We start from the raw sequence: 26729 nt of genomic DNA, 5'->3' as shown, positions 1-26729 counted from the left end.
TGCACCACGACTGGTATATCAAAGGCCATGGTATGTACTACCTTGTCTGTGGGATGGTGCATATAAAAGATCCTTTGCTGCTAATCGAAAAGAGTAGCCCATAAAGTGGCGACAGTGGATTTCCTCTCAATATCTGTGGTTTTTAACCATATGTCTTACGCCATATAACCGTAAATACAATGTGTTGAGTGTGTCATTAAATAAAACATTTCTTTCTTTTTGATTTAATCTGTCTACCATAAATTGAGTTCGTTGAATGGATGGATGATTATGTTCTTGATTCAGTCCGTCACTGTAATTGTAACATAATTTTAAAGTTTTTTAACAATTCTGTTTCATTATAATATTTCTTTTAGTGAGAAGTTTGTACAGTGTATAATCAAAATGTAAGATACTGAACAACTTATTTAATATTCAAACTGCTTTAACTTGTGGAGCAATAAATGCTTCTAAAAAGGTTTAGTTTGTGGGTTTTGTTTACATCAGAAATGTTCATTTTAGATTTTTATATTAAAGTATTTAATGAAATATTTGTACATATATAAAACATATGCCGAAAAAGTATTTCTTTTATCTAAGCTTTTGTGTTTTTAATTCTCAGTAATACAACAATATTTAGTTAAATTTATAATAAATATAAAAGTTTTTTACATTAAAAATAATTTCAGTGATAATTAACTAAATGTTATTTGTTAAATTGACAGCAACTTCTGTTGAAAGACCTGTATGACACTAGAATGTGCAATTCCCTGCTTGTTCCTGAGGCAGATGAAGATGTTCACTGGACTGACAAGAGAACCACCTCTGGACGCTCCATACAAGACAGTAAGTGGTCATTTCAAATAATATGTCCATTACACTAGTAACAGGACCATTGCTAAGATTTTGGGGGGGGGGGGGGGGAGGGGCAACTGAGTAGCTAATAGTCTAAAACTCCTTAAACGGTTAAGAAGATAATTTCTTTAAGTTTCTATAATTTTTTCCGGATTTCTTTTTTGGGGGCAACTTGTGTGTCTGTGTGTCCATTAACGTTTTTGTCCAGAGCATATCTTCCTTTTGAGTTCAAACCTTGCATGCAAGTACAACTTGGGATGCAGGCCCTAATCTAGAATTGAAAAAGTAGGAGAAGTGACTTCTCCCTTCCTAGAAGAAAGGGGCGAAGTTTGATAAAAATAGGCAAAGTGAATATTTATCGGTACATTTCGTAACGTTTCACCAATTTCCGTGTTCAGTCAGAACAATTCCTAATTTTACACTCTGTTCTAATCATAATGTTTCGATATAAAATACTACTTCCGGTAATAAAGTTTCGACAAAACAGTTATATGTTTAATTGAAAATGTGATATTGTTAAGTAGTTAATACTGTGTATTAATTAGTATTTTCTGGCATTACTGAAATGAACATGGCCGAGGATTAACAACGCTTGACTGGTCACAGCACACTGCACGACACATGTCACTTTGAGAAACAATAGCCCGGTTATAGGTGTATCTGAACAATGTCATCATTACACAACGACATGTATTTAATCTCTTCACAGCAGAAACTGGCATAGTTGTTAACATTTCTTTGTTGATTTTGATAATAAACATTATTTCATCAAATCAATCGGTCATTACAAAGCACGTGCAATGGAACCATTTCCCGTTAATAGGTTGGTTTGTGATTACTTGAGGATACAGTCTGATGCCAAAGAAAAAACACTGTCCGACATATGGCGACAAGGTGCCAAGTGAGCTATGACAATAAACAAGTCAGGGTTTTGACATCTGTTGTCTGTTTTTTGAAATCGGATTAGGTCCCGAATATTATGGCGACTTCGACTTCTCACTACTGCTAATAACTCAGCGACTTGAGTCGACGTTCGGCAAAGAAAACAGGGATGGCAGTGTGTTGCATTCCATAACTAGGTCACTGTGACCTACTTTTCATTAACAATTTGTTTTCTTCAATTTTTAAAATAAATAACAAATAGTCCTCAAAACACTTGATGTTTTTCTGTTGCCAGCGTCTGGAGATGAGGATGACAGTGAGATGGAGGGGCAGCCTCGAAGCTACTTGTTTGCTTCACTCACTTTCAAGCCGGGCAAGTTTGCTTGCAACTGTATCTGGACCAAGCACTTTGTTCTCCATTCAAGACTGAAAGCAACAACAGCCAAAGGTGTCTCAAAAGGTATGTTATCCAGATCACAAAACTTTGGTCTTCAATTAAGTTATAAGTGAAAAAATAATAAAGTAAACTGATATTCCTGTGCAAAATACCTGCCATGCTGGTATTGAAAGACTGAAATCTTCATTATACTATAAACAAAATTAATTACAGTGGCTGGTTTACCATTCTTCATTGTGACTTAATAAATGTCAAATATTAAAGGGACGTTGCTGACCTTTTGGCAGTGGTAACATGTTTCTACCTAATCAACCTTTTTTAATAATAAAAATTACATATTATTGGTAATATTAATTAAAAAAATTTTGCTTAGTATTTTAATATGTATATATCAAATATATCTGTATCTGTAAAAAGTCAAGCAGGTGCCTTTGCTTTGCTTACATACTTTCTCCCCAAAATTAATAAATTTGTGGTTTTGAAGAAATGCTTATTAATCAACTGTTGCTATTAACCCATTTCAGGATACCTTGCACTGAGAAGTGTGCTGAATAAGTTCTCTGTGAACAACAGGAAAAACATGTTTGTCATCCAGGAAACATCCACAGGAAGTGTCTTTTATGCCAGGTATGCATATTCTTCATTGTACCGAGAGATTGGTGCAGCTAAAGCAACTGTTCCTAGAGTTGAAAGAAAATTGTGCTTTAACAGTTTATGTCTGACAAATGTAAAAAAAAAGTCCTTGCATGACTATTTAAATTTTTAGAGCTGAATATAGAAAAGGCTTGATCATCAAGTGTTTATTTTAGGAAAGAAATGTTTTATTTAACGATGCACTCAGCACATTTTATTTACGGTTATATAGCGTCAGACATATGGTTAAGGACCACACAAATATACAGAGAGGAAACCAGCTGGTGTAAGGCCACTATCTGTCTGTCTGCATCTCTCTCTCTCTCTCTCTCTCTCTCTCTCTCTCTCTCTCTCTCTCTCTCTCTCTCTCTCTCTCTCTCTCTCTCTCTCTCTCTCTCTCTCTCTCATTCCGACGCCATATACAGACAGGATAATACATACCACGACCTTTGTTACACCAGTCGTGAAGCACTGGCTGGAACGAGAAATAGCCCAATGGGACTACCGATGGGGATCGAACCTAAACCGACCGCTCATCAATCGAGCGCTTTACCACTGGGCTATGCCCCACTCCTGTTTATTTTAGATGCAGACAAAATAAGATGAGTGTATGTTGGTAAATACCAGCCTTTATCTTAATTATTAAATTTACACAGCTGTTTAAAAAAGTTAAATACAACCAAAGGATAAATACCTTTGTAAATTCAATAAAATGGAGCTAATACATGTATGTGGAAAAACAAGCATATTTTCTATGAAGGAAGGAAATGTTTTAACGATACCCTCAATACATTTTATTTACAGTTATATGGCGTATCTGCATCTATTGTCAGACGTGTCAAGATTGCACATTATAAATCAGTGAATTGGATTATTCAATAAATACAAATACTTGATCATGTTTATATGTTTAGATATTAGTGTTGTGGAGTGTTTGGAGAATACAATTTTCACTTTTTTTTAATTTGTTCAGATTGAAAGAGATTCATGGAGGTCATCAATCAGATGAAACTGTTTCATTGGAAGGTAAGAAATATTAAAAAAACATAAAAAACAAAAAACATTTATTAATTATGATAGGTGATGGTAACAATAGACTTGATACATCTCATTGCAATAACACCAATATATCATCCCATCTATTATTAATATGAGTATATTTTCTCTCATTACATTGTTAAAGAAAAAAGTTTGTTTTGTTTAACGACACCACTAGAGCACATTGATTATTAATCACCGGCTATTGGATGTCAAACATATGGTAATTTTGACATATAGTCTTAGAGAGGAAACCCGCTACATTTTTCCATTAGTAGCAAGGGATCTTTTATATGCACCATCCCACAGACAGGATAGCACATACCACGGTCTTTGATATACTAGTTGTGGTGCACTGGCTGGAACGAGACATAGCCCAATGGGCTCACAGACGGGATCGATCCCAAACTGACCGTGCATCAAGCAAATGCTTTACCATTGGGTTACATCCTGCCCCAAAATAATGATGGATGGAATGTATTTACATTGTTAAAGGCATTCATTCATATTGAAAACCACTGAGGTGTTTTTTTATGTTATAAAAGAATAACTGTTCCAGTAATAAATACGTAAATGTTGTTTATTATTCAGATAAAACCTTTTCGTTTTTCTTCAAAACATAATATCTAACAAAAGCCATATTGAAGGATACAAATTTATATCTTTATATTGTTACTTAAAAGGTTCATAAAATGATAAAATAATTTTCATATTTGAAAAAATAAGTATTATTTTCAATTTGTTTTTTTCCCTAACTGTAATGCTATGTTAAAACAGTGTTTTCCAAAATTGTGCTGAAAAAGATATGTTAATGTCAGAATTACTTTTGCACATTTATGGCCAGATGCTACAGTGTCTTCTCTCAGATGAAGATCACTTCTATTATAGCTGCCCAGATTGGACCAATTTTTAACTGCTTTTTGGGAGGAAATTTTAATTCTTGCTGAAAAGATGATGGCAAAAGAATGTATAGGGATGTACTAATTTTGAGGTCAGGTTAAGTGTATTTTTGAGAAAAGCAACACTCTTTAAGTTTTCTTTTTGTGTGTGTGTAACTATAAAAGAAAAAAAGACAGAATGCATTGATTATTTTATTTTATTATTATTATTATTATTATTTGTTTGCAGGCAGTTTAAATAGAGCATCTTTTCCCTTGGCTAAACAAGAGAGTGAAATTCAGGTTTGCTAGATGTTTTATTTAATATATTAATAATGATTGTAAAGATGAGTAGGGATGTGATTATTTCAGGATTTTATCAGATTTAGCTTTATTCACATAAAATAATTTCCACCAATATGGTATAGATGTTTCAGCTTTAAAAATATATTGGAGTATATTTTATGGACACTGGTCCATCAAATGCATGAATTTTAAATCAAATGTAAAACAATTATTTAGATTTGTACAGGGGTAGGAATTCTCCTTGGATCAGCTGTTTTTCTCTCATGGAACATTGCGTTTCCTCTCATTTTAATCGTCTTTTCCTCCAAAATGTGTCAGATGGCACAGATTTTAAGCTAGGATTTCAAGATATTTCTGGGACCTCTCTAGATTTCCTCTTTTTTACAGTTCACCAATTTCCACCCTTGTTTGTAATAACAAGCTTTTTTTTTTTTTTCTTAAATTATATTGTATAATAAAAATATATTTTTACTCCAAATGTTATTATTTTTGAATGTAAAACTATATTTATATTTGTTTTGTTTTATTAAGGACACTGGTACCATAGATACCGATTCTGTGTCAGTAACCTCCACTGTCAGCAGGCTGTCAACAAAGGAAGACGATTATCTCCAGCTTCTGGTGTATGGTATTCAGGAAATAGGTAGGAACAGTTTTCTTCAACATATGACATTATATGGTCATCTGGAAATAATTGTGATGGCTTATTAGGAATTTAATTTTTTCAGTGCATACTGGTACATTTTTTGTTCCAATAAAATAATATGTAAAATAAAATGTTTGATTTGGTCAGTACTACTGGGGTAGATAAATATAATTTGAAGACTCATTTCATACAATGTACTGATTGCAATAAGAGAACAGATTACATTAGTTAGATTCCAGTGTGTACAGAGTATTCCTAATCTGTAAATGATTAGGAGGAAACAATTCAATTTAATACTTAGTAATAGTGCTCTCCCGTCCAGTGTGCAATAACTGGTGTATCAAAGGCTGTTTGATGTCATGTCTGACAAGATAATATAAAATATATCTTACTGTCATTTAGTAGGGAGTAGGCTCTGTGATGACAGCAGATTTCCTAATGGACCAAATGTAGTGATCTTGTGTAAGTCATCAAATAGCTATACATGTGGTTTAAAATGTATGGAAGGAAATGTTTTATTTAACGACGCACTCAACACATTTTATTTACGATTATATGGTAAAAACTGTATGGAGGCATTGTTAAACAACATTTCTTTCCATTCCTTTAAAGAAGGGTTTTACTACTAAAATGACTAATGGTAGAAAGCCTGTTTTGACTTACATGTGTGCAACTAAATGTATTCACAGAGCTTAAACACCTGTGTTTAAGAAAAATAGGCTAGGTAAATGTTTTTCAATACTATCTAACAAACTACTGTTGCATATGGAGTAATCCCATGTTTGTTCAGGTCAGGAGATTCACGAGGACCTGGTGAAGATTCTACAGAAGAAGCTTGATGACGCTGTTCTGGATGCCATCTCGGTGATGCTCAGCAGAAACCCCATGTGTAAACTCAAACCAGAGGATGTCCACGTAGGTCATACTGGATTTAAAATAGTTCTATGATTTTTGCTGTGAAAACTTTTTTGATTTCTTGTAAGATTTTGATGTATGAAGTAGTCTTCCAACCCCTGCATTTGCCCACGGAAATCTGCAATGCCATGGAGATTGCCGTGCAGTTTTTAATTCTCCACAGCACTTCTTCTTTTTTTGCCTTGGAATATTTCAGTATTTTTTTCAATGGTATGCTTTTTTTGCCGTGGGCATATTCTTAATTGTAGGGGTTGCCTTCTCTTAAATCTTTAAGTATGCAATACATATATCATGAAGAATTTGCTGGAGTTCCATTTCCTTTCTTTTCTCTTTTGGTTCATGAACCACAATAATTCAGAATTCAGAATTTAAAAAATATATGTTCATTATTACAAATCTGTTTTATTATATGTGTATTTTATTTTTATTTAGTGTTTTTTTATCTATAGAATTCACATACAGAAATTAAAAATCAACAATTGTACTTTTGCTCAATTGATTAAATAGTGCAAGTTCTAATAAAGCCTGCGTAACTTCTTTCATTTACTTTTGGTAGTCTAAATAAGTAAACTTTTTTTTGTGTACCCACGTTTTAAAATGATTTTCAGCTAAACATGCCTATCATTTGTTTCAGTTCATCCAGACTCCCAAGCAGGAGCCGACGGAGATGTTTCAGCTGACGATCCCGGGCCACGCGATGATGTACCTGCTGGCCGTCATGTACTACCTGCGACAAAACCTGCTACATTTCCTACACAGACCCAACTACGTGGACACCTCGCCGGACGGCCACTTCAGGGTAACTGGAATTGAAAAAAGAAAGAAATATTTTATTTAATGACATGCTCAACACATTTCATTTACAGTTATATGGCGTCAGACATATGGTCAAGGACCACACAGATATTGAGAGAGGAAATCCACTTCGCCACTTCATGGGCTACTCTTTTTGATTAGCAGCAAGGGATCTTTTATACGCACCATCCCACAGACAGGGTAGTACATACCACGGCCTTTGATATACCAGTCGTAGTGCACTGGCTGGAATGAGAAATAGCCCAATGGGCCCACCGACGGGGATCGATCCCACACCGACCGCGCATCGAGTGAGCACTGTACCACTAGGTTACCAACTAGAATTGTGACACTTTCATTTTGTTTCCATTTATTTTCATGCTTATATCCATTTAAAATTCAAGCATGTATTCTTAGGTACACTTGTCATTTATCAGCTCTGTCACTCACCAAATTCGCTAATTGCGAATTTTAGGAACGTTTGGCGAATTTTATTTTAATTTGGCGACAAAAATTTGTGTAATAATTGTTATTTTGTTGTAAAATAGTTAATAGATTTAGCATTTGTGAGATAATTTGGCGAAATTTTCTGACCATCCAGAGCTAGCCCTGTCTGGGGATGTTTGTCCAAGATCAGACAGAAAGTGTTTTTACAAGTTGTAGTCAAATATCAAGAGATGGCATTATGTATGTTTTCATTTCCAATAAAGGCACTTTTAATTTTATATAAATTATTAAAAATCCAGCATTAAAACCGATTTTTTGCTTAAAGGGAAAAAATTACTATGAGTTAAAACTCCCTTGAAGAGTTGTCATAATTCTTGCAATTTTCCTGGTTGCAGCTGTACATTGATCCAGCCAGTGCACCACGACTGGTACATAAAAGGCTGTGGTATGTGCTATCCTGTCTATGGGATGGTGCATATAAAATACCCCTTGCTGCTAATTGAAAAGAGTAGTCCATGAAATGGCGACAGCTGGTTTCCTCCCTCAATATCTGTATGGTCCTTAACCATATGTCCGACGCCATCTAACCGTAAATGAAATGTGTTGAGTGCGTTGTTAAATAAACCATTTCTTTCCTGTACATTGAAAATGATATAGAATGATGTCACTTACGAATTACAATGTCATCGTTTTGTAAAATGCTTTATGGTGCTAACTAGTAAAAGTAGTAATAATACTTTTTACTCCCTTTTGTGCATACAAAATACACGATAAAATTTAAACTGTATAGTTAACAATTTTATTATATAGTAACCTGTTGAACTTGACCTGTCTTGGAACTGATACTGGAATATGAACCTTAAACCTAGTAGCTTAAAGGGGAGTTTACTGCAATTTTTAAGATGTTATCGACTAACAGGGGCTTTTTAACAATTGTAATTACATGTCAAATATATTTTCCTGTACATTAAAGATGTTTCTGATTGTTCTAATATTTGTACTAGAGTAAATTTCATTTTATTTCCTAAAAAATATTTTTTTCGTATGTACAAAATTATTTGAAGACAAAATCCAGTGTGGGCTTCTTACAAATATTAAGATGACCGGAAACACATTGAATATACAGACTAAACAAGAAACTATATTTAATATGTAAGTTTATTCATAGAAATATTTTATTAGTCGGAAACATTTTACAATGCAGCAAACTCAGAAATGTCCCTTTAACATTACACAACCAAGGCAAGTTTTTGACACTTCACCTTGTGATCTTTTATGTAGATAATTATCCCACTGTACTCTTCATTTTCATTTTGTGGTGAAACTGGTAAATATTTTTAACATTATTTTTAGGAGTTTGTCCAGGGAATTTGGTCTGTTATTCCTTCAGAAAATGTGTATCTCTACATCAAACCTCAAACAGTTGGTGGCAAAGGTAAGCCAAAGAGCCATTATAATACAAAATGTTTTATTTTTGTATGGTACAGACCTAGTAATATATTATGAAGATCAGTTAATAAGTATGTTTCAGCTTACAAACAATCAATTCTGGTTGCAAGGTCATTTGAAAAAAGAAAATTAAAATAATTTTACAGAGTTTGAGATTAAGGATAAAACTTTTCAGGTTTTATCTGACAAATGACAGAGGTCGTTTTAACCTGATTTTCACATTAATCTTTAGAATACTGGATTAATTTTTGACAAAAACCATGTTGAGTGGGTACAAGTTTATAATTTTTACTCGCATATATTCATTTAAATAATTTATAAATACATAAAATAATGTTCATATATGAATCGGTAAGTGTTATTTTCATGGGTTTTTATAATTTTTATGATATTTTAGATAAGTTAATGTTGACTAAAATTAGGCCAAAAATTGAAAAAGTTGCATTTACTATCCAGCATTAGTGGCCAGCTGTCCAGTATTTATGTCTATTATTCCCAATAACAGTGGCTTTCTGACCCGAATTGTTTTTTAAAAACTAACTCCGATTCATATCCAAATATTTGGTGACTTTCGTTGTTTGTAAAACAATCAAATTTAATATCAAATTAGCTGTCACAATCAGCTATCGATCCCTGAAAATGACCGCAACATGTCGCCATTGTTGTCAAGCAAAAATACTTGCCGAAAACCACTTTTTCAATTCAAAATTACAACTTATTTTCCAAAGAAAAACACCAACTAAAGATACAGGAAGCTCAATTGACTTCCGTTTCCTGTTATACAAGTCTTTCCGGTGAGTGTTGTGTTCAAAACGGCGTGAAATATGAATTGGGGAATGCACTGTATACAGTGTACAGTATGTCGACTGGCATGACATCGGGTGAGATACATGTATCTCACCTGCAGTAGTCAGAAGGTTAAACAACAAGGTTCATCACATGTATTCTTTTAAGTCATTTTGTGATTCCCCAATATCTAACTGGGGGATGTATTCAGTGCACACAAATAGCATTGTAAAACATTACATGTTTTAACAGGAATCGCTTGTATCAGTTTGAGACTTGTTGATGGCATGTGTAATCCTGTGAAACTGTTGAGCTGTCCACATCCATACCGGAGTGCAGCCAATCACATCCAGGATGTCTCTGAGTTCAACTCCCTGCTGGAGATCACAGAACACCAGGCGAACCACTCCCCTTCAAAACCAGGTGGGTTAAACTAACAGGATTTTCACAAATATCATGAATAAGCACCACGTATGTTGGGGTGGGAGGGATGTTAATGCCAGCATGTGTGTTCTTTTTTTAATTTCTTTATGAAATAACTTCTTTTTTATGTACTTTTTTAAGAAAGAGAGGGGTTCAAAAATACAGTATGATTTGCACCCTTGTGAAAATGTGCTAATTATGAAGAGACCTGTAATTTGTTATTTAGGTAAAGAGTGAATTAAAATGAAATTATAATGATTATAATCTACCATTTAGCTGCATCTTGGCAGTTTTTTTATTTTTGAAATCGTTTTTTTTTTTTAAATAAGTACTCCAAAATACATGATGCTAAAAAGGTGTATGACTTTCAAATGTGAACAGTTTTAGAAACAAAATAAAAGGTCAACAATTTCCCCAAAGGATACTTTTAATGTTAATTGTTGCTAGACATATGTTTTCTTTGGGAGCAGAGCATATTGTTTGCTTCTTTTTTTTTTAAATGTTAAAGGTAGGGTCAACTCAAACAAGAGCCTTATGTGTTGGAAAGATGCATACCCGGACCACCAACACATACTGACACTTTAGCAAATGAAAAACGCGTAATTTTAGAGTTAATAAAAAAACATGATCATTCCTGCTAACTGGGGGCAGCCATTTTGTTTCGTTTTTGTGACGTCCGGTGGGATAGCTCGAGGCAAAGTGACGTCAGCTCCTGACCATCTCCTTTATGTACAGTGTAAACAAAAGCAGTAATTTTCGACAAGGCGCTTCTCTTTGATCAACCTGACTTGTAAAACAGCATAAATGACGTAATATTATAATAAACTATTTAACTAAATATATTTCAAGTTGCATTAATGGAACAAAATGGGGTTATAGTATTTTTCTCTGTTAAATAATCCAAAGGAAAAATGTACAAAATTAGGCCGATTGATATGCTACGTTGGCGCAAAAACGACAACCCACGATACCCAAGTGATAATTTTCTTTTCTTTGGGACTACGTAATTGGTCAGTTCTGTGGTTTTTGTTGGAAAAGTCTACTTAATCAATAGTTTTACAGAGCTATTTACAGTAATAAACCATGTCCATCACAATTTTAGGGGCGACAGGTAATATTCCACAATACCGGTATGTATTTTTGTGTCTAGACGGTGACAATTAATTGGCTCGTCTGGTTATCAATCAAATACACACCTGCCAATCAGGAATCACAGGTAGAAACAACTAACAGCATAGACCAATTAACTAAGAAAACACTCCGTGTATCATTTCACTACGTAGGTTAATGCATGGGCAAAACATTGTTAATTGTTTCGACTTGTTGTGTGCCACTTTGACAATGGTATTTTATTTTGTATTGAAAACTAATATATATAGTGCTGGATATACTTATTGTTGGCTTACTGGGATGTGTATTATTACAGAACATTGCAATGTATGACTATTTATCATCCCGCAAAAACCAGGTAGATTGTGTTTCTCTAGTTCTAAGGCTCATTCCTGACGTTACGCATTAAGTATTATGTAACCACCAGCTCGCCAGAAGGCGTACTCACTGAGATGGTACAAAATGGCTGCGCCTGTTATATATAATAGCCTGTCACATTTAACCGTTTTATTAATTAACTATACGATTATACGTGTTGATATTAAGCAATAATGTGCATTATATATCGTTGAATATGCATACCAGGCCAAATGCCTTAATTGTCCTCTTCTTTAAAGGTATATATTTTTTCTTTTGACGCCATAACCTAAAACTGCCATAACCTAAATATTTATTCTGTTCACATATTTATAGGATATTAAACAAGCTTCCATTTCATATCATGTTTATGTCCCGAGTAAAATAATTTTCAATTGTCACAAGCTTTAGCAAGTGACAGTGAAAATTATTTCACGAGGGACATAAACATGATACAAAATGGTGGTGAGTTTAATATCCTATTTATTACCCATAATCGATCTTAATTTATATCACTTAACTTGTTTGGTTTGACCTGCTTTTAAAGTTGTAGTGCACAATCAATTACGTCATCATGTGACGTCGAAGTGTTACTTCCCACTTGGCGTTCTAGTGGGACATATCATTTTGATATGTACCAAGATATTTTTAACCATATTGGTAATAAATGTTAATATTTATTATTCAGTGTCTGAAACCACACTAAATACTTTGAATTTGAATGTAACCCCTTCATTTGTTACTTCAAGGACCAACAGCTTTGATCCAGTTCAAGATCTGGGAGAGAGGTAGTGTTGACATGAAGACGTTGAAGGATCGATTGATCACTACCATCAAGCAGGCATTGTGTGACATCGTCACGGAGTACAACATGCTCACCGCTCCAATCTGTCAAATCCCTAGACATCTGCTAGAGTCGTTCCCCTTGCCTGTTTGTTCAGTTCCCACTTCTCCAACTAGTCCCTTTGGTAAGACCACATAACAGATTTTCATTTCTCCCATCTCTAGCCATGCAAGACGGACCTTTTCTATGACGTCAGCCCATGTGGAATAAATCTCTTGTCTTGCATGGGCTATGACGTCATTGAATTTAACAAGGGGAGTATTACGGTGTTGCTAATATATGATGTCATATAGTTGGTTACTTTGAGATTTATATTTTGTTATTAAAACCTTCATTATTAAAGCTATCTTGTTAATTTGTAGTGTTAAATTATATTTAACACATGAAACAGATGTGGCAAATATGATAGTGTAGTTTATTTATGATAAAACGGTCAAATAAAGAAGTTACTTTTTCAGCCATCTTTGTTTGTTCATGTAAAATATTGGGGTTTTTATCAAATGGATGGGAGAAAAAGCCTCCATCATAAGCGGTCATGTGGGATAGAAAAAGTACACCCTTGGTGGTGGAAATTTCGACCTTGGGACTTGGCAAGCCTCTTTCCGGGTGGAAATTTCCACCACCTCGGGTGTACTTTTCCTGTGTACCTTTTCGGGTGTACTTTTGGAGTCTGTTAATCTAGGACCACTAATAACTGGCTTATTAAATGTTTTTACTGTTAAATCAAACATTACTTAAAAGCTTAATAATTGTCTCTGTTATGTAACAACCTGTATTGGAAGATTAATTTTTTTCTAATATCAAATACCGTGCTAGTAGCCTGCATTAAGCAGCCACCTGTGTTCAGAGGCCACCTTTTGATACTCCCTTTGTTGGCTGCATAACGCAAGTTTTACTGGAATGCTAAGCATTATCACTAATGTAAATTGACAAATGGAATGAATAGTTTGTGTCCCAGTGCTTATAAAACTTTAAGTCCTGAAACTTTAATGTCAGTACTAAACCATAATTGTCTTCTAGATGCAGCTTGTTTTAAAGATGGACGTCGAACAATGTTGAGTCGCAAACATTCCGACTCGTTCCGTTTCAATCCAGCCAGTAATCGGCCTGCAATCCAGTCAGCTTCTCCATTTCACTCGGTCAAGGAGGCTTCAATGCAGAAAACAAGAGTCACATCACCACCACCAGAATCTAAGGTAATGTCGTCCTTTTAGAAATATACTATATTCTTTAAGCTGATTCTCTAATTTAACTGTTTTTAGTTTGTTTGCATTTTTTTTTTTTTCTTAGTCTCAAAAATGCACAGGAGATGGGTTTAGGTCTGATAAAAATGGTACTTGTTAAAAACAAAAAAGAACTGAATCGAATAGGACAAACACACCACCTCTGTACTGTCGTGTAGAACAGATCTGGTAGCAGACGACACAGAACATGCGCTATATTTTGACAGCACCAAACTCAACAAAACCAGACCCAGTCCCTGCCTTGGATGAATATTTTAGTTTTTAAAATACTAATAAAAAACCTCAAAACTGACTGGTAGTTTGTAGTTCAATATCTTTTAAAATGGTGTAGTCTATGTTTTAATCTTTTAATTAAAGGGGTTGTTGATTATTGTAATTATTCAGTAAAGCAGAATAAGAATTTTTTTTTTTAGTTTTCCATTAAAAAGAAATTGATCAAATAACTATGTAAAAGGTTTGATGGACAGAAGTCTGTTATGACCATTTCATTAAATTTATTTGAGAATTACGTACGGAATAGTACAGTTTTCTAACACATTTTTAAATTTTAATATTAAGTGTGATTATGTGTATTTTATTAGATTTCAAGTGTACACAAGACAAATTTATGGTTTAATTAGGTGCTGCAAAATCCTTCATAATCGTGCTACACTGAAGTTGTCATTTTGATCAATCCATAGGAATGTTCTCTTTTTTTTATCTTTTTTTTTTTATCCCACTGCCCCCTTTCCTCCTTTTTCTCTTTTGAATTCCGTCTCATTTCTTCCCGATCTGGCAACTCCCCCTATCTTTCAACTTCTTTTGCTGTCCACATCCACATCCCAGTCCTTGTCTCTCCAACCGTGACAGGTGCTTGTCTCTTGTGGCTATCTGTGCCACACACCTCCCATTCCTCATCAGCTTTTTTAGCTGTGGGCTTAGTTTGACCACTTCTTGAGAAAATTGATTTGTGGCATGTTATTTCATTGAAAGTTTTCTGTTTCAGTCTGTGACGTTCGACTGGTCGTCTCCAGCACTTGATGTAGCCAACATTCAGCCCTCGCCAACCTACACAGACTCGTCTTCTGAGAAAGGCGTCCAGGAGCTTGTCTCACTGTACGAATGTGGGGATCGTGGCTCACTCAGCTCAGTCTTCGTGGCCTTGATCAAGCCGTGGCTTACACACTGTACTAAATTAGGTAACACACAGTCTTTGTCACCTTGATCAAGCCTTGGCTTACACATTGTACTAAATTAGGTAACACACAGTCTTTGTCGCCTTGATCAAGCCTTGGCTTACACATTAAATTTTTTTAGGTAACACACAGTCTTCGTGCCTTGGCTTACACATTGTACTAAATTAAGTAACACACAGTCTCCGTGCCTTGGCTTACACATTGTAGTAAATTAGGTAAGACACAGTCTCCGTGCCTTGGCTTACACATTGTAGTAAATTAGGTAACACACAGTCTCCGTGCCTTGGCTTACACATTGTACTAAATTAGGTAACACACAGTCTCCGTGCCTTGGCTTACACATTGTACTAAATTAGGTAACACACAGTCTTCATCACTTTGATCAAGCCTTGGCTTACACATTGTACTAAATTAAGTAACACGGTCTTCATCGCCTTGATCAAGCCTTGGCTTACACATTGTACTAAATTAGGTAACACAGTCTTCATCGCCTTGATCAAGCCTTGGCTTACACATTGTACTAAATTAGGTAACACACAGTCTTCATCACTTTGATCAATCCTTGGCTTACACATTGTACTAAATTAAGTAACACACGGTCTTCATCGCCTTGATCAAGCCTTGGCTTACACATTGTACTAAATTAGGTAACACACAGTCTTCATCGCCTTGATCAAGCCTTGGCTTACACATTGTACTAAATTAGGTAACACACAGTCTTCATCGCCTTGATCAAGCCTTGGCTTACACATTGTACTAAATTAGGTAACACACAGTCTCCGTGCCTTGGCTTACACATTGTACTAAATTAGGTAACACACAGTATCCGTGCCTTGGCTTACACATTGTACTAAATTAGTTAACACACAGTCTCCGTGCCTTGGCTTACACATTGTACTAAATTAGGTAACACACAGTCTCCGTGCCTTGGCTTACACATTGTACTAAATTAGGTAACACACAGTCTTCATCACTTTGATCAAGCCTTGGCTTACACATTGTACTAAATTAAGTAACACACGGTCTTCATCGCCTTGATCAAGCCTTGGCTTACACATTGTACTAAATTAGGTAACACACAGTCTTCATCGCCTTGATCAAGCCTTGGCTTACACATTGTACTAAATTAGGTAACACACAGTCTTCATCGCTTTGATCAAGCCTTGGCTTACACATTGTACTAAATTAAGTAACACACGGTCTTCATCGCCTTGATCAAGCCTTGGCTTACACATTGTACTAAATTAGGTAACACACAGTCTTCATCGCCTTGATCAAGCCTTGGCTTACACATTGTACTAAATTAGGTAACACACAGTCTTCATCGCCTTGATCAAGCCTTGGCTTACACATTGTACTAAATTAGGTAACACACAGTCTTCATCGCCTTGATCAAGCCTTGGCTTACACATTGTACTAAATTAGGTAACACACAGTCTCCGTGCCTTGGCTTACACATTGTACTAAATTAGGTAACACACAGTATCCGTGCCTTGGCTTACACATTGTACTAAATTAGTTAACACACAGTCTCCGTGCCTTGGCTTACACATTGTACTAAATTAGGTAACACACAGTCTCCGTGCCTTGGCTTACACATTGTACTAAATTAGGTAACACACAGTCTTCATCACTTTGATCAAGCCTTGGCTTACACATTGTACTAAATTAAGTAACACACGGTCTTCATCGCCTTGATCAAGCCTTGGCTTACACATTGTACTAAATTAGGTAACACACAGTCTTCATCGCCTTGATCAAGCCTTGGCTTACACATTGTACTAAATTAGGTAACACACAGTCTTCGTGTCTTGGCTTACACATTGTACTAAATTAGGTAACACACAGTCTTTGCCGCCTTGGCTTACACATTGTACTGAATTAGGTAACACACAGTTTACGTGGCCTTGATCAAGCCTTGGCTTACACATTGTACTAAATTAGGTAACACACAGTTTTCGTGGCCTTGATCAAGCCGTGGCTTACACATTGTACTAAATTAGGTAACACACAGTCTTCATCACTTTGATCAATCCTTGGCTTACACATTGTACTAAATTAAGTAACACACGGTCTTCATCGCCTTGATCAAGCCTTGGCTTACACATTGTACTAAATTAGGTAACACACAGTCTTCATCGCCTTGATCAAGCCTTGGCTTACACATTGTACTAAATTAGGTAACACACAGTCTTCATCGCCTTGATCAAGCCTTGGCTTACACATTGTACTAAATTAGGTAACACACAGTCTCCGTGCCTTGGCTTACACATTGTACTAAATTAGGTAACACACAGTATCCGTGCCTTGGCTTACACATTGTACTAAATTAGTTAACACACAGTCTCTGTGCCTTGGCTTACACATTGTACTAAATTAGGTAACACACAGTCTCCGTGCCTTGGCTTACACATTGTACTAAATTAGGTAACACACAGTCTTCATCACTTTGATCAAGCCTTGGCTTACACATTGTACTAAATTAAGTAACACACGGTCTTCATCGCCTTGATCAAGCCTTGGCTTACACATTGTACTAAATTAGGTAACACACAGTCTTCATCGCCTTGATCAAGCCTTGGCTTACACATTGTACTAAATTAGGTAACACACAGTCTTCATCGCTTTGATCAAGCCTTGGCTTACACATTGTACTAAATTAAGTAACACACGGTCTTCATCGCCTTGATCAAGCCTTGGCTTACACATTGTACTAAATTAGGTAACACACAGTCTTCATCGCCTTGATCAAGCCTTGGCTTACACATTGTACTAAATTAGGTAACACACAGTCTTCATCGCCTTGATCAAGCCTTGGCTTACACATTGTACTAAATTAGGTAACACACAGTCTTCATCGCCTTGATCAAGCCTTGGCTTACACATTGTACTAAATTAGGTAACACACAGTCTCCGTGCCTTGGCTTACACATTGTACTAAATTAGGTAACACACAGTATCCGTGCCTTGGCTTACACATTGTACTAAATTAGTTAACACACAGTCTCCGTGCCTTGGCTTACACATTGTACTAAATTAGGTAACACACAGTCTCCGTGCCTTGGCTTACACATTGTACTAAATTAGGTAACACACAGTCTTCATCACTTTGATCAAGCCTTGGCTTACACATTGTACTAAATTAAGTAACACACGGTCTTCATCGCCTTGATCAAGCCTTGGCTTACACATTGTACTAAATTAGGTAACACACAGTCTTCATCGCCTTGATCAAGCCTTGGCTTACACATTGTACTAAATTAGGTAACACACAGTCTTCGTGTCTTGGCTTACACATTGTACTAAATTAGGTAACACACAGTCTTTGCCGCCTTGGCTTACACATTGTACTGAATTAGGTAACACACAGTTTACGTGGCCTTGATCAAGCCTTGGCTTACACATTGTACTAAATTAGGTAACACACAGTTTTCGTGGCCTTGATCAAGCCGTGGCTTACACATTGTACTAAATTAGGTAACACATAGTCTTCATCACCTTGATCAAGCCTTGGCTTACATATTTTACAAAATTAGGTAACACACAGTCTTCGTGCCTTGGCTTACACATTGTACTAAATTAAGTAACACACAGTCTTCATCACCTTGTTTAAGCCGTGGCTTACACATTGTACTAAATTAGGTAACACACAGTATCCGTGCCTTGGCTTACACATTGTACTAAATTAGTTAACACACAGTCTCCATGCCTTGGCTTACACATTGTACTAAATTAGGTAACACACAGTCTCCGTGCCTTGACTTACACATTGTACTAAATTAGGTAACACACAGTCTCCGTGCCTTGACTTACACATTGTACTAAATTAGGTAACACACAGTCTCCGTGCCTTGGCTTACACATTGTACTAAATTAGGTAACACACAGTCTCCGTGCCTTGGCTTACACATTGTACTAAATTAGGTAACACACAGTCTTCATCACTTTGATCAAGCCTTGGCTTACACATTGTACTAAATTAGGTAACACACAGTCTCCGTGCCTTGGCTTACACATTGTACTAAATTAGGTAACACACAGTCTCCGTGCCTTGGCTTACACATTGTACTAAATTAGGTAACACACAGTCTTCATCACTTTGATCAAGCCTTGGCTTACACATTGTACTAAATTAGGTAACACACGGTCTTCATCGCCTTGATCAAGCCTTGGCTTACACATTGTACTAAATTAGGTAACACATAGTCTTCATTGCCTTGATCAAGCCTTGGCTTACACATAGTACTAAATTAGGTAAAATTTTGGGTTTTGATGGGGGGTTTTCTTTTTAGAGTGGTTATGTTAACATTAATTTATTATATTGTGTCAGTAAAATTCATTGTATCTAATTGTACTAAATTGTACTAAATTGATTTGGTCAAATTGATTAAAAATAGGTCCAGCTCTGTCATTCACCATATTTGTCACTGGCAAATTTTAAATTTGCTAATTTTATTTTAATGATTAATATTTTATCTGAAAATAGGGATTTTTTGTGTCATGTTTGACATTTAATAGATAATTTGGTGAAATTGTCTGCTGACCCAGAGCTAACCCTAAGCTAACCCTGAATAATAGGCTAAGGTAGTAGCTGACCCAGAGCTAACCCTGAATAATAGGCTACGGTAGTAGCTGACCCAGAGCTAACCCTGAATAATAGGCTAAGGTAGTAGCTGACCCAGAGCTAACCCTGAATAATAGGCTAAGGTAGTAGCTGACCCAGAGCTAACCCTGAATAATAGGCTACGGTAGTAGCTGACCCAGAGCTAACCCTGAATAATAGGCTAAGGTAGTAGCTGACCCAGAGCTAACCCTGAATAATAGGCTAAGGTAGTAGCTGACCCAGAGCTAACCCTGAATAATAGGCTAAGGTAGTAGCTGACCCAGAGCTAACCCTGAATAATAGCCTACAGTAGTAGCTGACCCAGAGCTAACCCTAAGCTAACCCTGAATAATAGGCTACGGTAGTAGCTGACCCAGAGTTAACCCTGAATAATAGGCTAAGGTAGTAGCTGACCCAGAGCTAACCCTGAATAATAGGCTAAGGTAGTAGCTGACCCAGAGCTAACCCTGAATAATAGGCTAAGGTAGTAGCTGACCCAGAGCTAACCCTGAATAATAGGCTAAGGTAGTAGCTGACCCAGAGCTAACCCTGAATAATAGGCTAAGGTAGTAGCTGACCCAGAGCTAACCCTGAATAATAGGCTAAGGTAGTAGCTGACCCAGAGCTAACCCTGAATAATAGGCTAAGGTAGTAGCTGACCCAGAGCTAACCCTGAATAATAGGCTAAGGTAGTAGCTGACCCAGAGCTAACCCTGAATAATAGGCTAAGGTAGTAGCTGACCCAGAGCTAACCCTGAATAATAGCCTACAGTAGTAGCTGACCCAGAGCTAACCCTAAGCTAACCCTGAATAATAGGCTACGGTAGTAGCTGACCCAGAGTTAACCCTAAGCTAACCCTGAATAATAGCCTACAGTAGTAGCTGACCCAGAGCTAACTCTAAGCTAACCCTGAATAATAGGCTACGCTAGTAGCTGACCCAGAGCTAACCCTAAGCTAACCCTGAATAATAGGCTAAGGTAGTAGCTGACCCAGAGCTAACCCTAAGCTAACCCTGAATAATAAGCTACGGTAGTAGCTGACCCAGAGCTAACCCTAAGCTAACCCTGAATAATAGGCTACGGTAGTAGCTGACCCAGAGCTAACCCTGAATAATAGGCTAAGGTAGTAGCTGACCCAGAGCTAACCCTAAGCTAACCCTGAATAATAGGCTACGGTAGTAGCTGACCCAGAGCTAACCCTGAATAATAGGCTAACCCCAGAGCTGAATGAATAATAGGCTACGGTAGTAGCTGACCCAGAGCTAACCCTAAGCTAACCCTGAATAATAGGCTACGGTAGTAGCTGACCCAGAGCTAACCCTAAGCTAACCCTGAATAATAGGCTACGGTAGTAGCTGACCCAGAGCTAACCCTAAGCTAACCCTGAATAATAGGCTACTGTAGTAGCTGACCCAGAACTAACCCTAAGCTAACCCTGAATAATAGGCTAAGGTAGTAGCTGACCCAGAGCTAACCCTAAGCTAACCCTGAATAATAGGCTACAGTAGTAGCTGACCCAGAGCTAACCCTGAATAATAGGCTACGGTAGTAGCTGACCCAGAGCTAACCCTAAGCTAACCCTGAATAATAGGCTACGGTAGTAGCTGACCCAGAGTTAACCCTAAGCTAACCCTGAATAATAGGCTACAGTAGTAGCTGACCCAGAGCTAACCCTAAGCTAACCCTGAATAATAGGCTACGGTAGTAGCTGACCCAGAGTTAACCCTAAGCTAACCCTGAATAATAGGCTAAGGTAGTAGCTGACCCAGAGCTAACCCTAAGCTAATCCTGAATAATAGGCTAAGGTAGTAGCTATCACGTAATTGGAAGGGGATTCCCTTGGCTATTTGATTGACTGTTGGGATGTTCAGACCAGTCTATGTAAAAGGGAGGAAATGCCGCTAGGTTAAGTATTAATGAAAAGAGAAAACAATTCAAGTTTTCATTCTTTTTCTTTTCTGTAATTACTTCAGGTCTGCCATCGGTGTACAAGCTCAATCTCAGCCTGCTGTGTCACTTCTCGGTGGACTACGTTCTGCAGGAGAACCTGGGCATAATCAATGGCATCTCCTCCAAAATCAACCCCAAAGTCTTCAAGCTGGTGAAGAGCCACTCGTCTGGTGATGGTCTTGTTGGAAAACCATACCACCCATGCAGACCACCACTCAGGGTAATAAACAAATGCATGTGTGCTTCTGTTAAAATGCAAGTAATTATTTTTATATCAACAGAAAATAATCAAGTGAATTCATAACCAGTTAATAGGATAGTTTTATGTAGTAACAGTCAGTCCTTGATGGCGTCAAACAATAAAAGGTAAATTGAAGACTTATATAATAAATTGAGATTTTATGTTTTCAGTCAAAAGTGGTTGATGTGTCATCCATCTCATGAACTCCTTGAGTTTTATATCACATAAGGGCGGATTAAGGATTAGTCCATAGAGAGAGAGAGATTTTTTTTACAAGGGCATCTTTAATATTCAGGGAAGGGTGAAACACTGGATTTTTGGGGGCACTTTGAAATTTGAAGAGTTGATTGCGCATGATATATAAATTGTATTTAAAGGAACAGACCCTAGTTTCAACCCTTGAAAATTAACACTAAGTTTAGTTCATCTACAAACCTGTAACACATTTGGATAAAGTTACAATAGAGTGAAACAAGAGTTTGTGACTTTGAAATGAAAAAATACCCTCTGAAAATAGACTAAAACTGAACTCTATAACTGTTATTTCTCAGATGCACGTGCGTTTTAAAAAATATGAGAAATGCATTTTATGATATTAACAACGCCAGGATGACCAAAAACACTTCGAATGTACAGATATGGATAATCTAAATAATAAAATCCAAGTATAGTATGATTTCAGTTATTAAAAACGACTCTAATAGTAAAACATATGCCTTAGTGTTTAAAGTGTCCCTTTAACAAACAACCACACAACAAATCATCTGTGTATCTGGATTTTACTACAAGTCTTTTGTCCATGTTTCAGGCTGCTGAGGACAGCAGGGAGACTTCTCTTGACCTAGGCACAAAGGTTTTGTCGGACAGTGACCACAAGTCTGAGTTTCTGCTCATTGGTAGAGATGTGGAGCAGTGGAGACTGTTTGTGCCGTGTGAAAATGCTGATGACGTACATCCCTCTGTGACCATGCCTGCTCCAAAGAGTAGGCTTGTCTTGTTACTGCATTCATTTGTTTGTTCTATAAGGGTGGGATTTAGTGCAGTCAGTTGAGTGCTCGCTTGAGGTGCTTGCATCGTAGGATCGAACCACCTCAGTGGATCCATTCAGCTGATTGGGTTTTTTTTCTTGTTCCAGTCAGTGCACCACAACTGGACAAAGGCCGTGGTATGTGCTTTCCTGCCTGTGGGAAAGTGCATATAAAAGATCCCTTGCTGCATTAGAAAAAATGTAGCGGGTTACCTCTGATGACTACGAGTCAGAATTATCAAATGTTTGAGATCCAATAGCCGATGATTAATTAATCAATGTGCTCTAATGGTGTCGTTAAACAAAACAAAGTTTTTTTTGTTCTTTAATTTGTTTGCTCATTCATTCATTTATTCTTATATGCATGCATGCATCAATCATCCATCCATCCATCCATTCATCCATTTATTCCTTTTTACAATTACTTTTATTCATAAATTCATAAATATAATATGTCAGAAAAAACCCCTAAACTGGGCCTAAGTGCTAAAATCACCTTAAGTGCATATGGTAGTTATGCACTTAAGGTAATCTTAGCATTAATATCATTTCGTAAAAGGGCCTTGATTATTTTGTTATTTGAATGTTTATTGTTCAACCTCAGAAACCATTATCTAAAATCAGAATTCGATCATCTGAACAATAAAGCTGTGTGTACACACAGTTGACATTCCATTCTAAGTCAACCCTGTGACCAAGATCAGCAAACTAAAACAAAATGTGGACGTTTTCTCTATAACCATCTGTTTCATTAAAAAAATGGAACTGTTAACTGATACTACCACAGATTTGAAATGACTGACATTCTGTGTTTTGTTTAGCGTTCCAGGCTGTTCAGAAGTTTCTGCCGTACATGTCACCAGAAGGTGAAGACAGTAAGAGTCTGGAGGCTGGCACTCAGACCTTGTCCCAGGAGTCGTACTTCGTTCCGCGGCAGAATCTCTTAGTAATACATGTTGACGGTTTGCAGGTTCGTACTTTATATGCAGCTTTACACACAAACACACATACACACACAGTTTGGTGTCTTGCGCCAGTATATCATGATGTTGCATAAATTCGACCTTGACCTAGGTATTTAAAATTGGATAGTCACTCTCATAAATGTAATGTCATAAACTACAGCTGTGCAAATCTGGCCTAGGTGTCAATATCCCTAAAATCTGGATCTATTTTGATACCAAATTAGCACCACAATGCATGTAAACAAAATTGGCCCAAAACTCGCCTAGACATTCCCCAAAATGGATAATTATTATCTAAGTTTGAATATATGTATAAAAAAAACTAAAAAACTAAAAATTCTAATAAAATCAATATGGTTTCCTTACCATTTGTTTTCTTGGACCCATGTATCACCTTCATCAACCATACTACAATGGATTTTTAACTGGTGAAGAATACATCTGTTGGGTGTGTTTTTCTGTTCCAACCAACAATATATTACTGACCTGTTGTAGCCTTCTATTTGCATATAGCAGACCTTTCATATCTGATCTCAATGTCTATCCTCACCAGTTGCAAAACGTTTTCTATTTTTATTTCATTTGTCTGTGTTTCCAAGTTTTCTAGCTTTCTATTTTCACAATACACATATTTTGGTCTTACTATCAATCGTAGTGGGGGGAGGGGGGGGAGGGGCTGTACATAGCCCAGTGGTAAAGCGCTCACTTGATGAGCAGTCGGTCTGGGATCAATCCTCATCAGTGGGCCCATTAGGCTATTTCTCGTTCCAGCCCATGTACCACGACTGGTATATCAAAGGTCGTGGTATGTACCACCCTGTCTGGGATGGTGCATATAAAAGATCCCTTGCTGCTAATCGAAAAGAGTAGCCCATGAAGTGGCGACAGCGGGTTTCCTCTCAATATCTGTGTGGTCCTTAACCATATTTTTATTTATGTTTCAGCTGTCTGTGTTTGCATACAACTGGGCAAGTGACCTAACGTCTCAGCTGGAGGACAAGCTGTCGAAGCTGGTCAAGTGGAGCAACGCTCGGGCTCTCATCCTGCAGAGCATCATCAGTCAGAAGAAAGGGCTGTACCACCACGCAGCCTTCGCAGACGTCTCATACACTCAGGTCAGTGTCTCAGGGGTTGGGCTACATCATTTCTATATTTTGGGGCGAGACATAGCCCAGTAGTAAAGCGCTCAGTTGGTCTAGGATCGATCCCCGTCGGTGGGCCCATCGGGCTATTTCTCGTTCCAACCAGTGCACCACAACTGGCATATCAAATACTGTGGTATGTACTACCCTGTCTGTGGGATGGTGCATATAAAAGATCCCTTGCTGCTAATCGAAAAGAGTAGCCCATGAAGTGGCAATGGCAGGTTTCCTCTCTCAGTGTTTGTGTGGTCCTTAACCGTATGTCCGACACCATATAACCGTAACTAAAATGTGTTGAGTGCGTCGTTAAATAAAACATTTCCTTCCTTCATTTCTATACATGCATTAAAAGAAGACTTCTAGAATTGTTATAAATTACTAACCACGATTAAACATAAAGTAGGGCTAGTGAAATTTTAAAGTTAAAACAGTTTTACTAAATAATAGTGATAATTGGATGTCACCTAAAGAAGGAGATAGAGCTTAAAAATACTAACATTGGGGAGGAGTAGGGTTAGAGCAGGATATTCATATTTACAAAATAGACTTAACTGCAACATTTGACTCTTTTTTTCTTCTTTTTTTTACTAGCCGTCGGGCATGGTAATGGTAGTTATTTACTAGCCCAACATTGAATATTACTAGACATGGGAGCGGGGCTACCATAATCTAGAAGCCCTGATTAAAAAGATAGAATGTTTTGTATGTCTGTTCTTAAAAGACAGTCTGTTGTAGTAGACATATGTGTTGTTTGGTACAATGAAAGTACATGTATGTAGAAAGATTATTTGTTTGAGTGATTATCTACTTCAAAATTGTTATTTCATAATATGAATAAAATCACCTAGGCTCAACTACATTTGTAATGTACAGGTAATCAGTGTAACGGGGCGAACTGTATAGCTACGTCTCAGTCTATGAGTATGACATAATGTCTAGCTGGCCACGCCGCAGGAAGGTTTAATTCAGTAAGAAAAGTCTAGTTGCTTAGTTAATGATAAAACTATCCACAATCTCTAATATCCACTAAAATAACTACACCAAGACTAATTATATTATAATTATTTATTTATGACATCTGTATAAAACAATATTACCCTCAAGTATAATTTAATTATACTAAGTTAGTCAGATACATATCTATCTAATAAACAGAACATCCCTGTAGAGATCAGTCATAACTCCAAGGGGGAGGGGAATATCTATCAAACCCTAGATTCTTAAAGATCTAACAACTACAATAACTTGCAAATAACTTACACTGCGGGTAGTTATGCAAATATGGCCAAAGGTTTTTAGCTCAGGTTAAAATCACATGAATACCCTAACTATACCTATATAACCAAAAGATCAATATAATTTAAACCTCCTACAACTTATGATAAAACATTTTGGAGGTTATCTTACAGTGGTTTCCATTTCGATTGCACATCGGGATTCGAAATAAGACACAATTATAACATTACATTGTCAACAAATACCAGGCAAATGCAAGAACTAAAAGTATCTTACCATACCCCGCTGTGTATATCCATCCGTTCGAACACATGGCACAAAGAAAAAATATCCAACTCCAGAGGGGGGGATACCCCATCAAAATAACCTACATGCTTTTTGGGCACTTCAAAAATGTACTGACCT

General features: G+C 36.8%; 1 protein-coding gene across 2 annotated transcripts in view; it reads left to right on the top strand.

Moving 5' to 3' along the window:
* The window catches only part of LOC121374922 (KICSTOR complex protein SZT2-like), a 149071-nt gene that overhangs the window by 97565 nt on the left and 24777 nt on the right, over nt 1–26729 (top strand). For both annotated transcript variants that reach the window (XM_041502063.1, XM_041502062.1), the window contains 17 exons: nt 705–825; nt 2012–2176; nt 2638–2740; nt 3720–3772; nt 4913–4965; nt 5500–5611; nt 6405–6529; nt 7164–7328; nt 9125–9206; nt 10259–10429; nt 12646–12864; nt 13761–13936; nt 14970–15162; nt 21737–21933; nt 22763–22937; nt 23803–23951; nt 24891–25061. In XM_041502063.1, coding sequence (XP_041357997.1) covers nt 705–825; nt 2012–2176; nt 2638–2740; nt 3720–3772; nt 4913–4965; nt 5500–5611; nt 6405–6529; nt 7164–7328; nt 9125–9206; nt 10259–10429; nt 12646–12864; nt 13761–13936; nt 14970–15162; nt 21737–21933; nt 22763–22937; nt 23803–23951; nt 24891–25061 — 2430 coding nt within the window. The remainder of the gene's footprint in view (nt 1–704; nt 826–2011; nt 2177–2637; nt 2741–3719; nt 3773–4912; nt 4966–5499; nt 5612–6404; nt 6530–7163; nt 7329–9124; nt 9207–10258; nt 10430–12645; nt 12865–13760; nt 13937–14969; nt 15163–21736; nt 21934–22762; nt 22938–23802; nt 23952–24890; nt 25062–26729) is intronic.

Source organism: Gigantopelta aegis, chromosome 6 (genome assembly GCF_016097555.1).
Source record: "Gigantopelta aegis isolate Gae_Host chromosome 6, Gae_host_genome, whole genome shotgun sequence".
Classification (NCBI taxonomy): Eukaryota; Metazoa; Mollusca; class Gastropoda; order Neomphalida; family Peltospiridae; genus Gigantopelta; species Gigantopelta aegis.
This window is presented reverse-complemented; position numbering and strand designations above follow the sequence as displayed.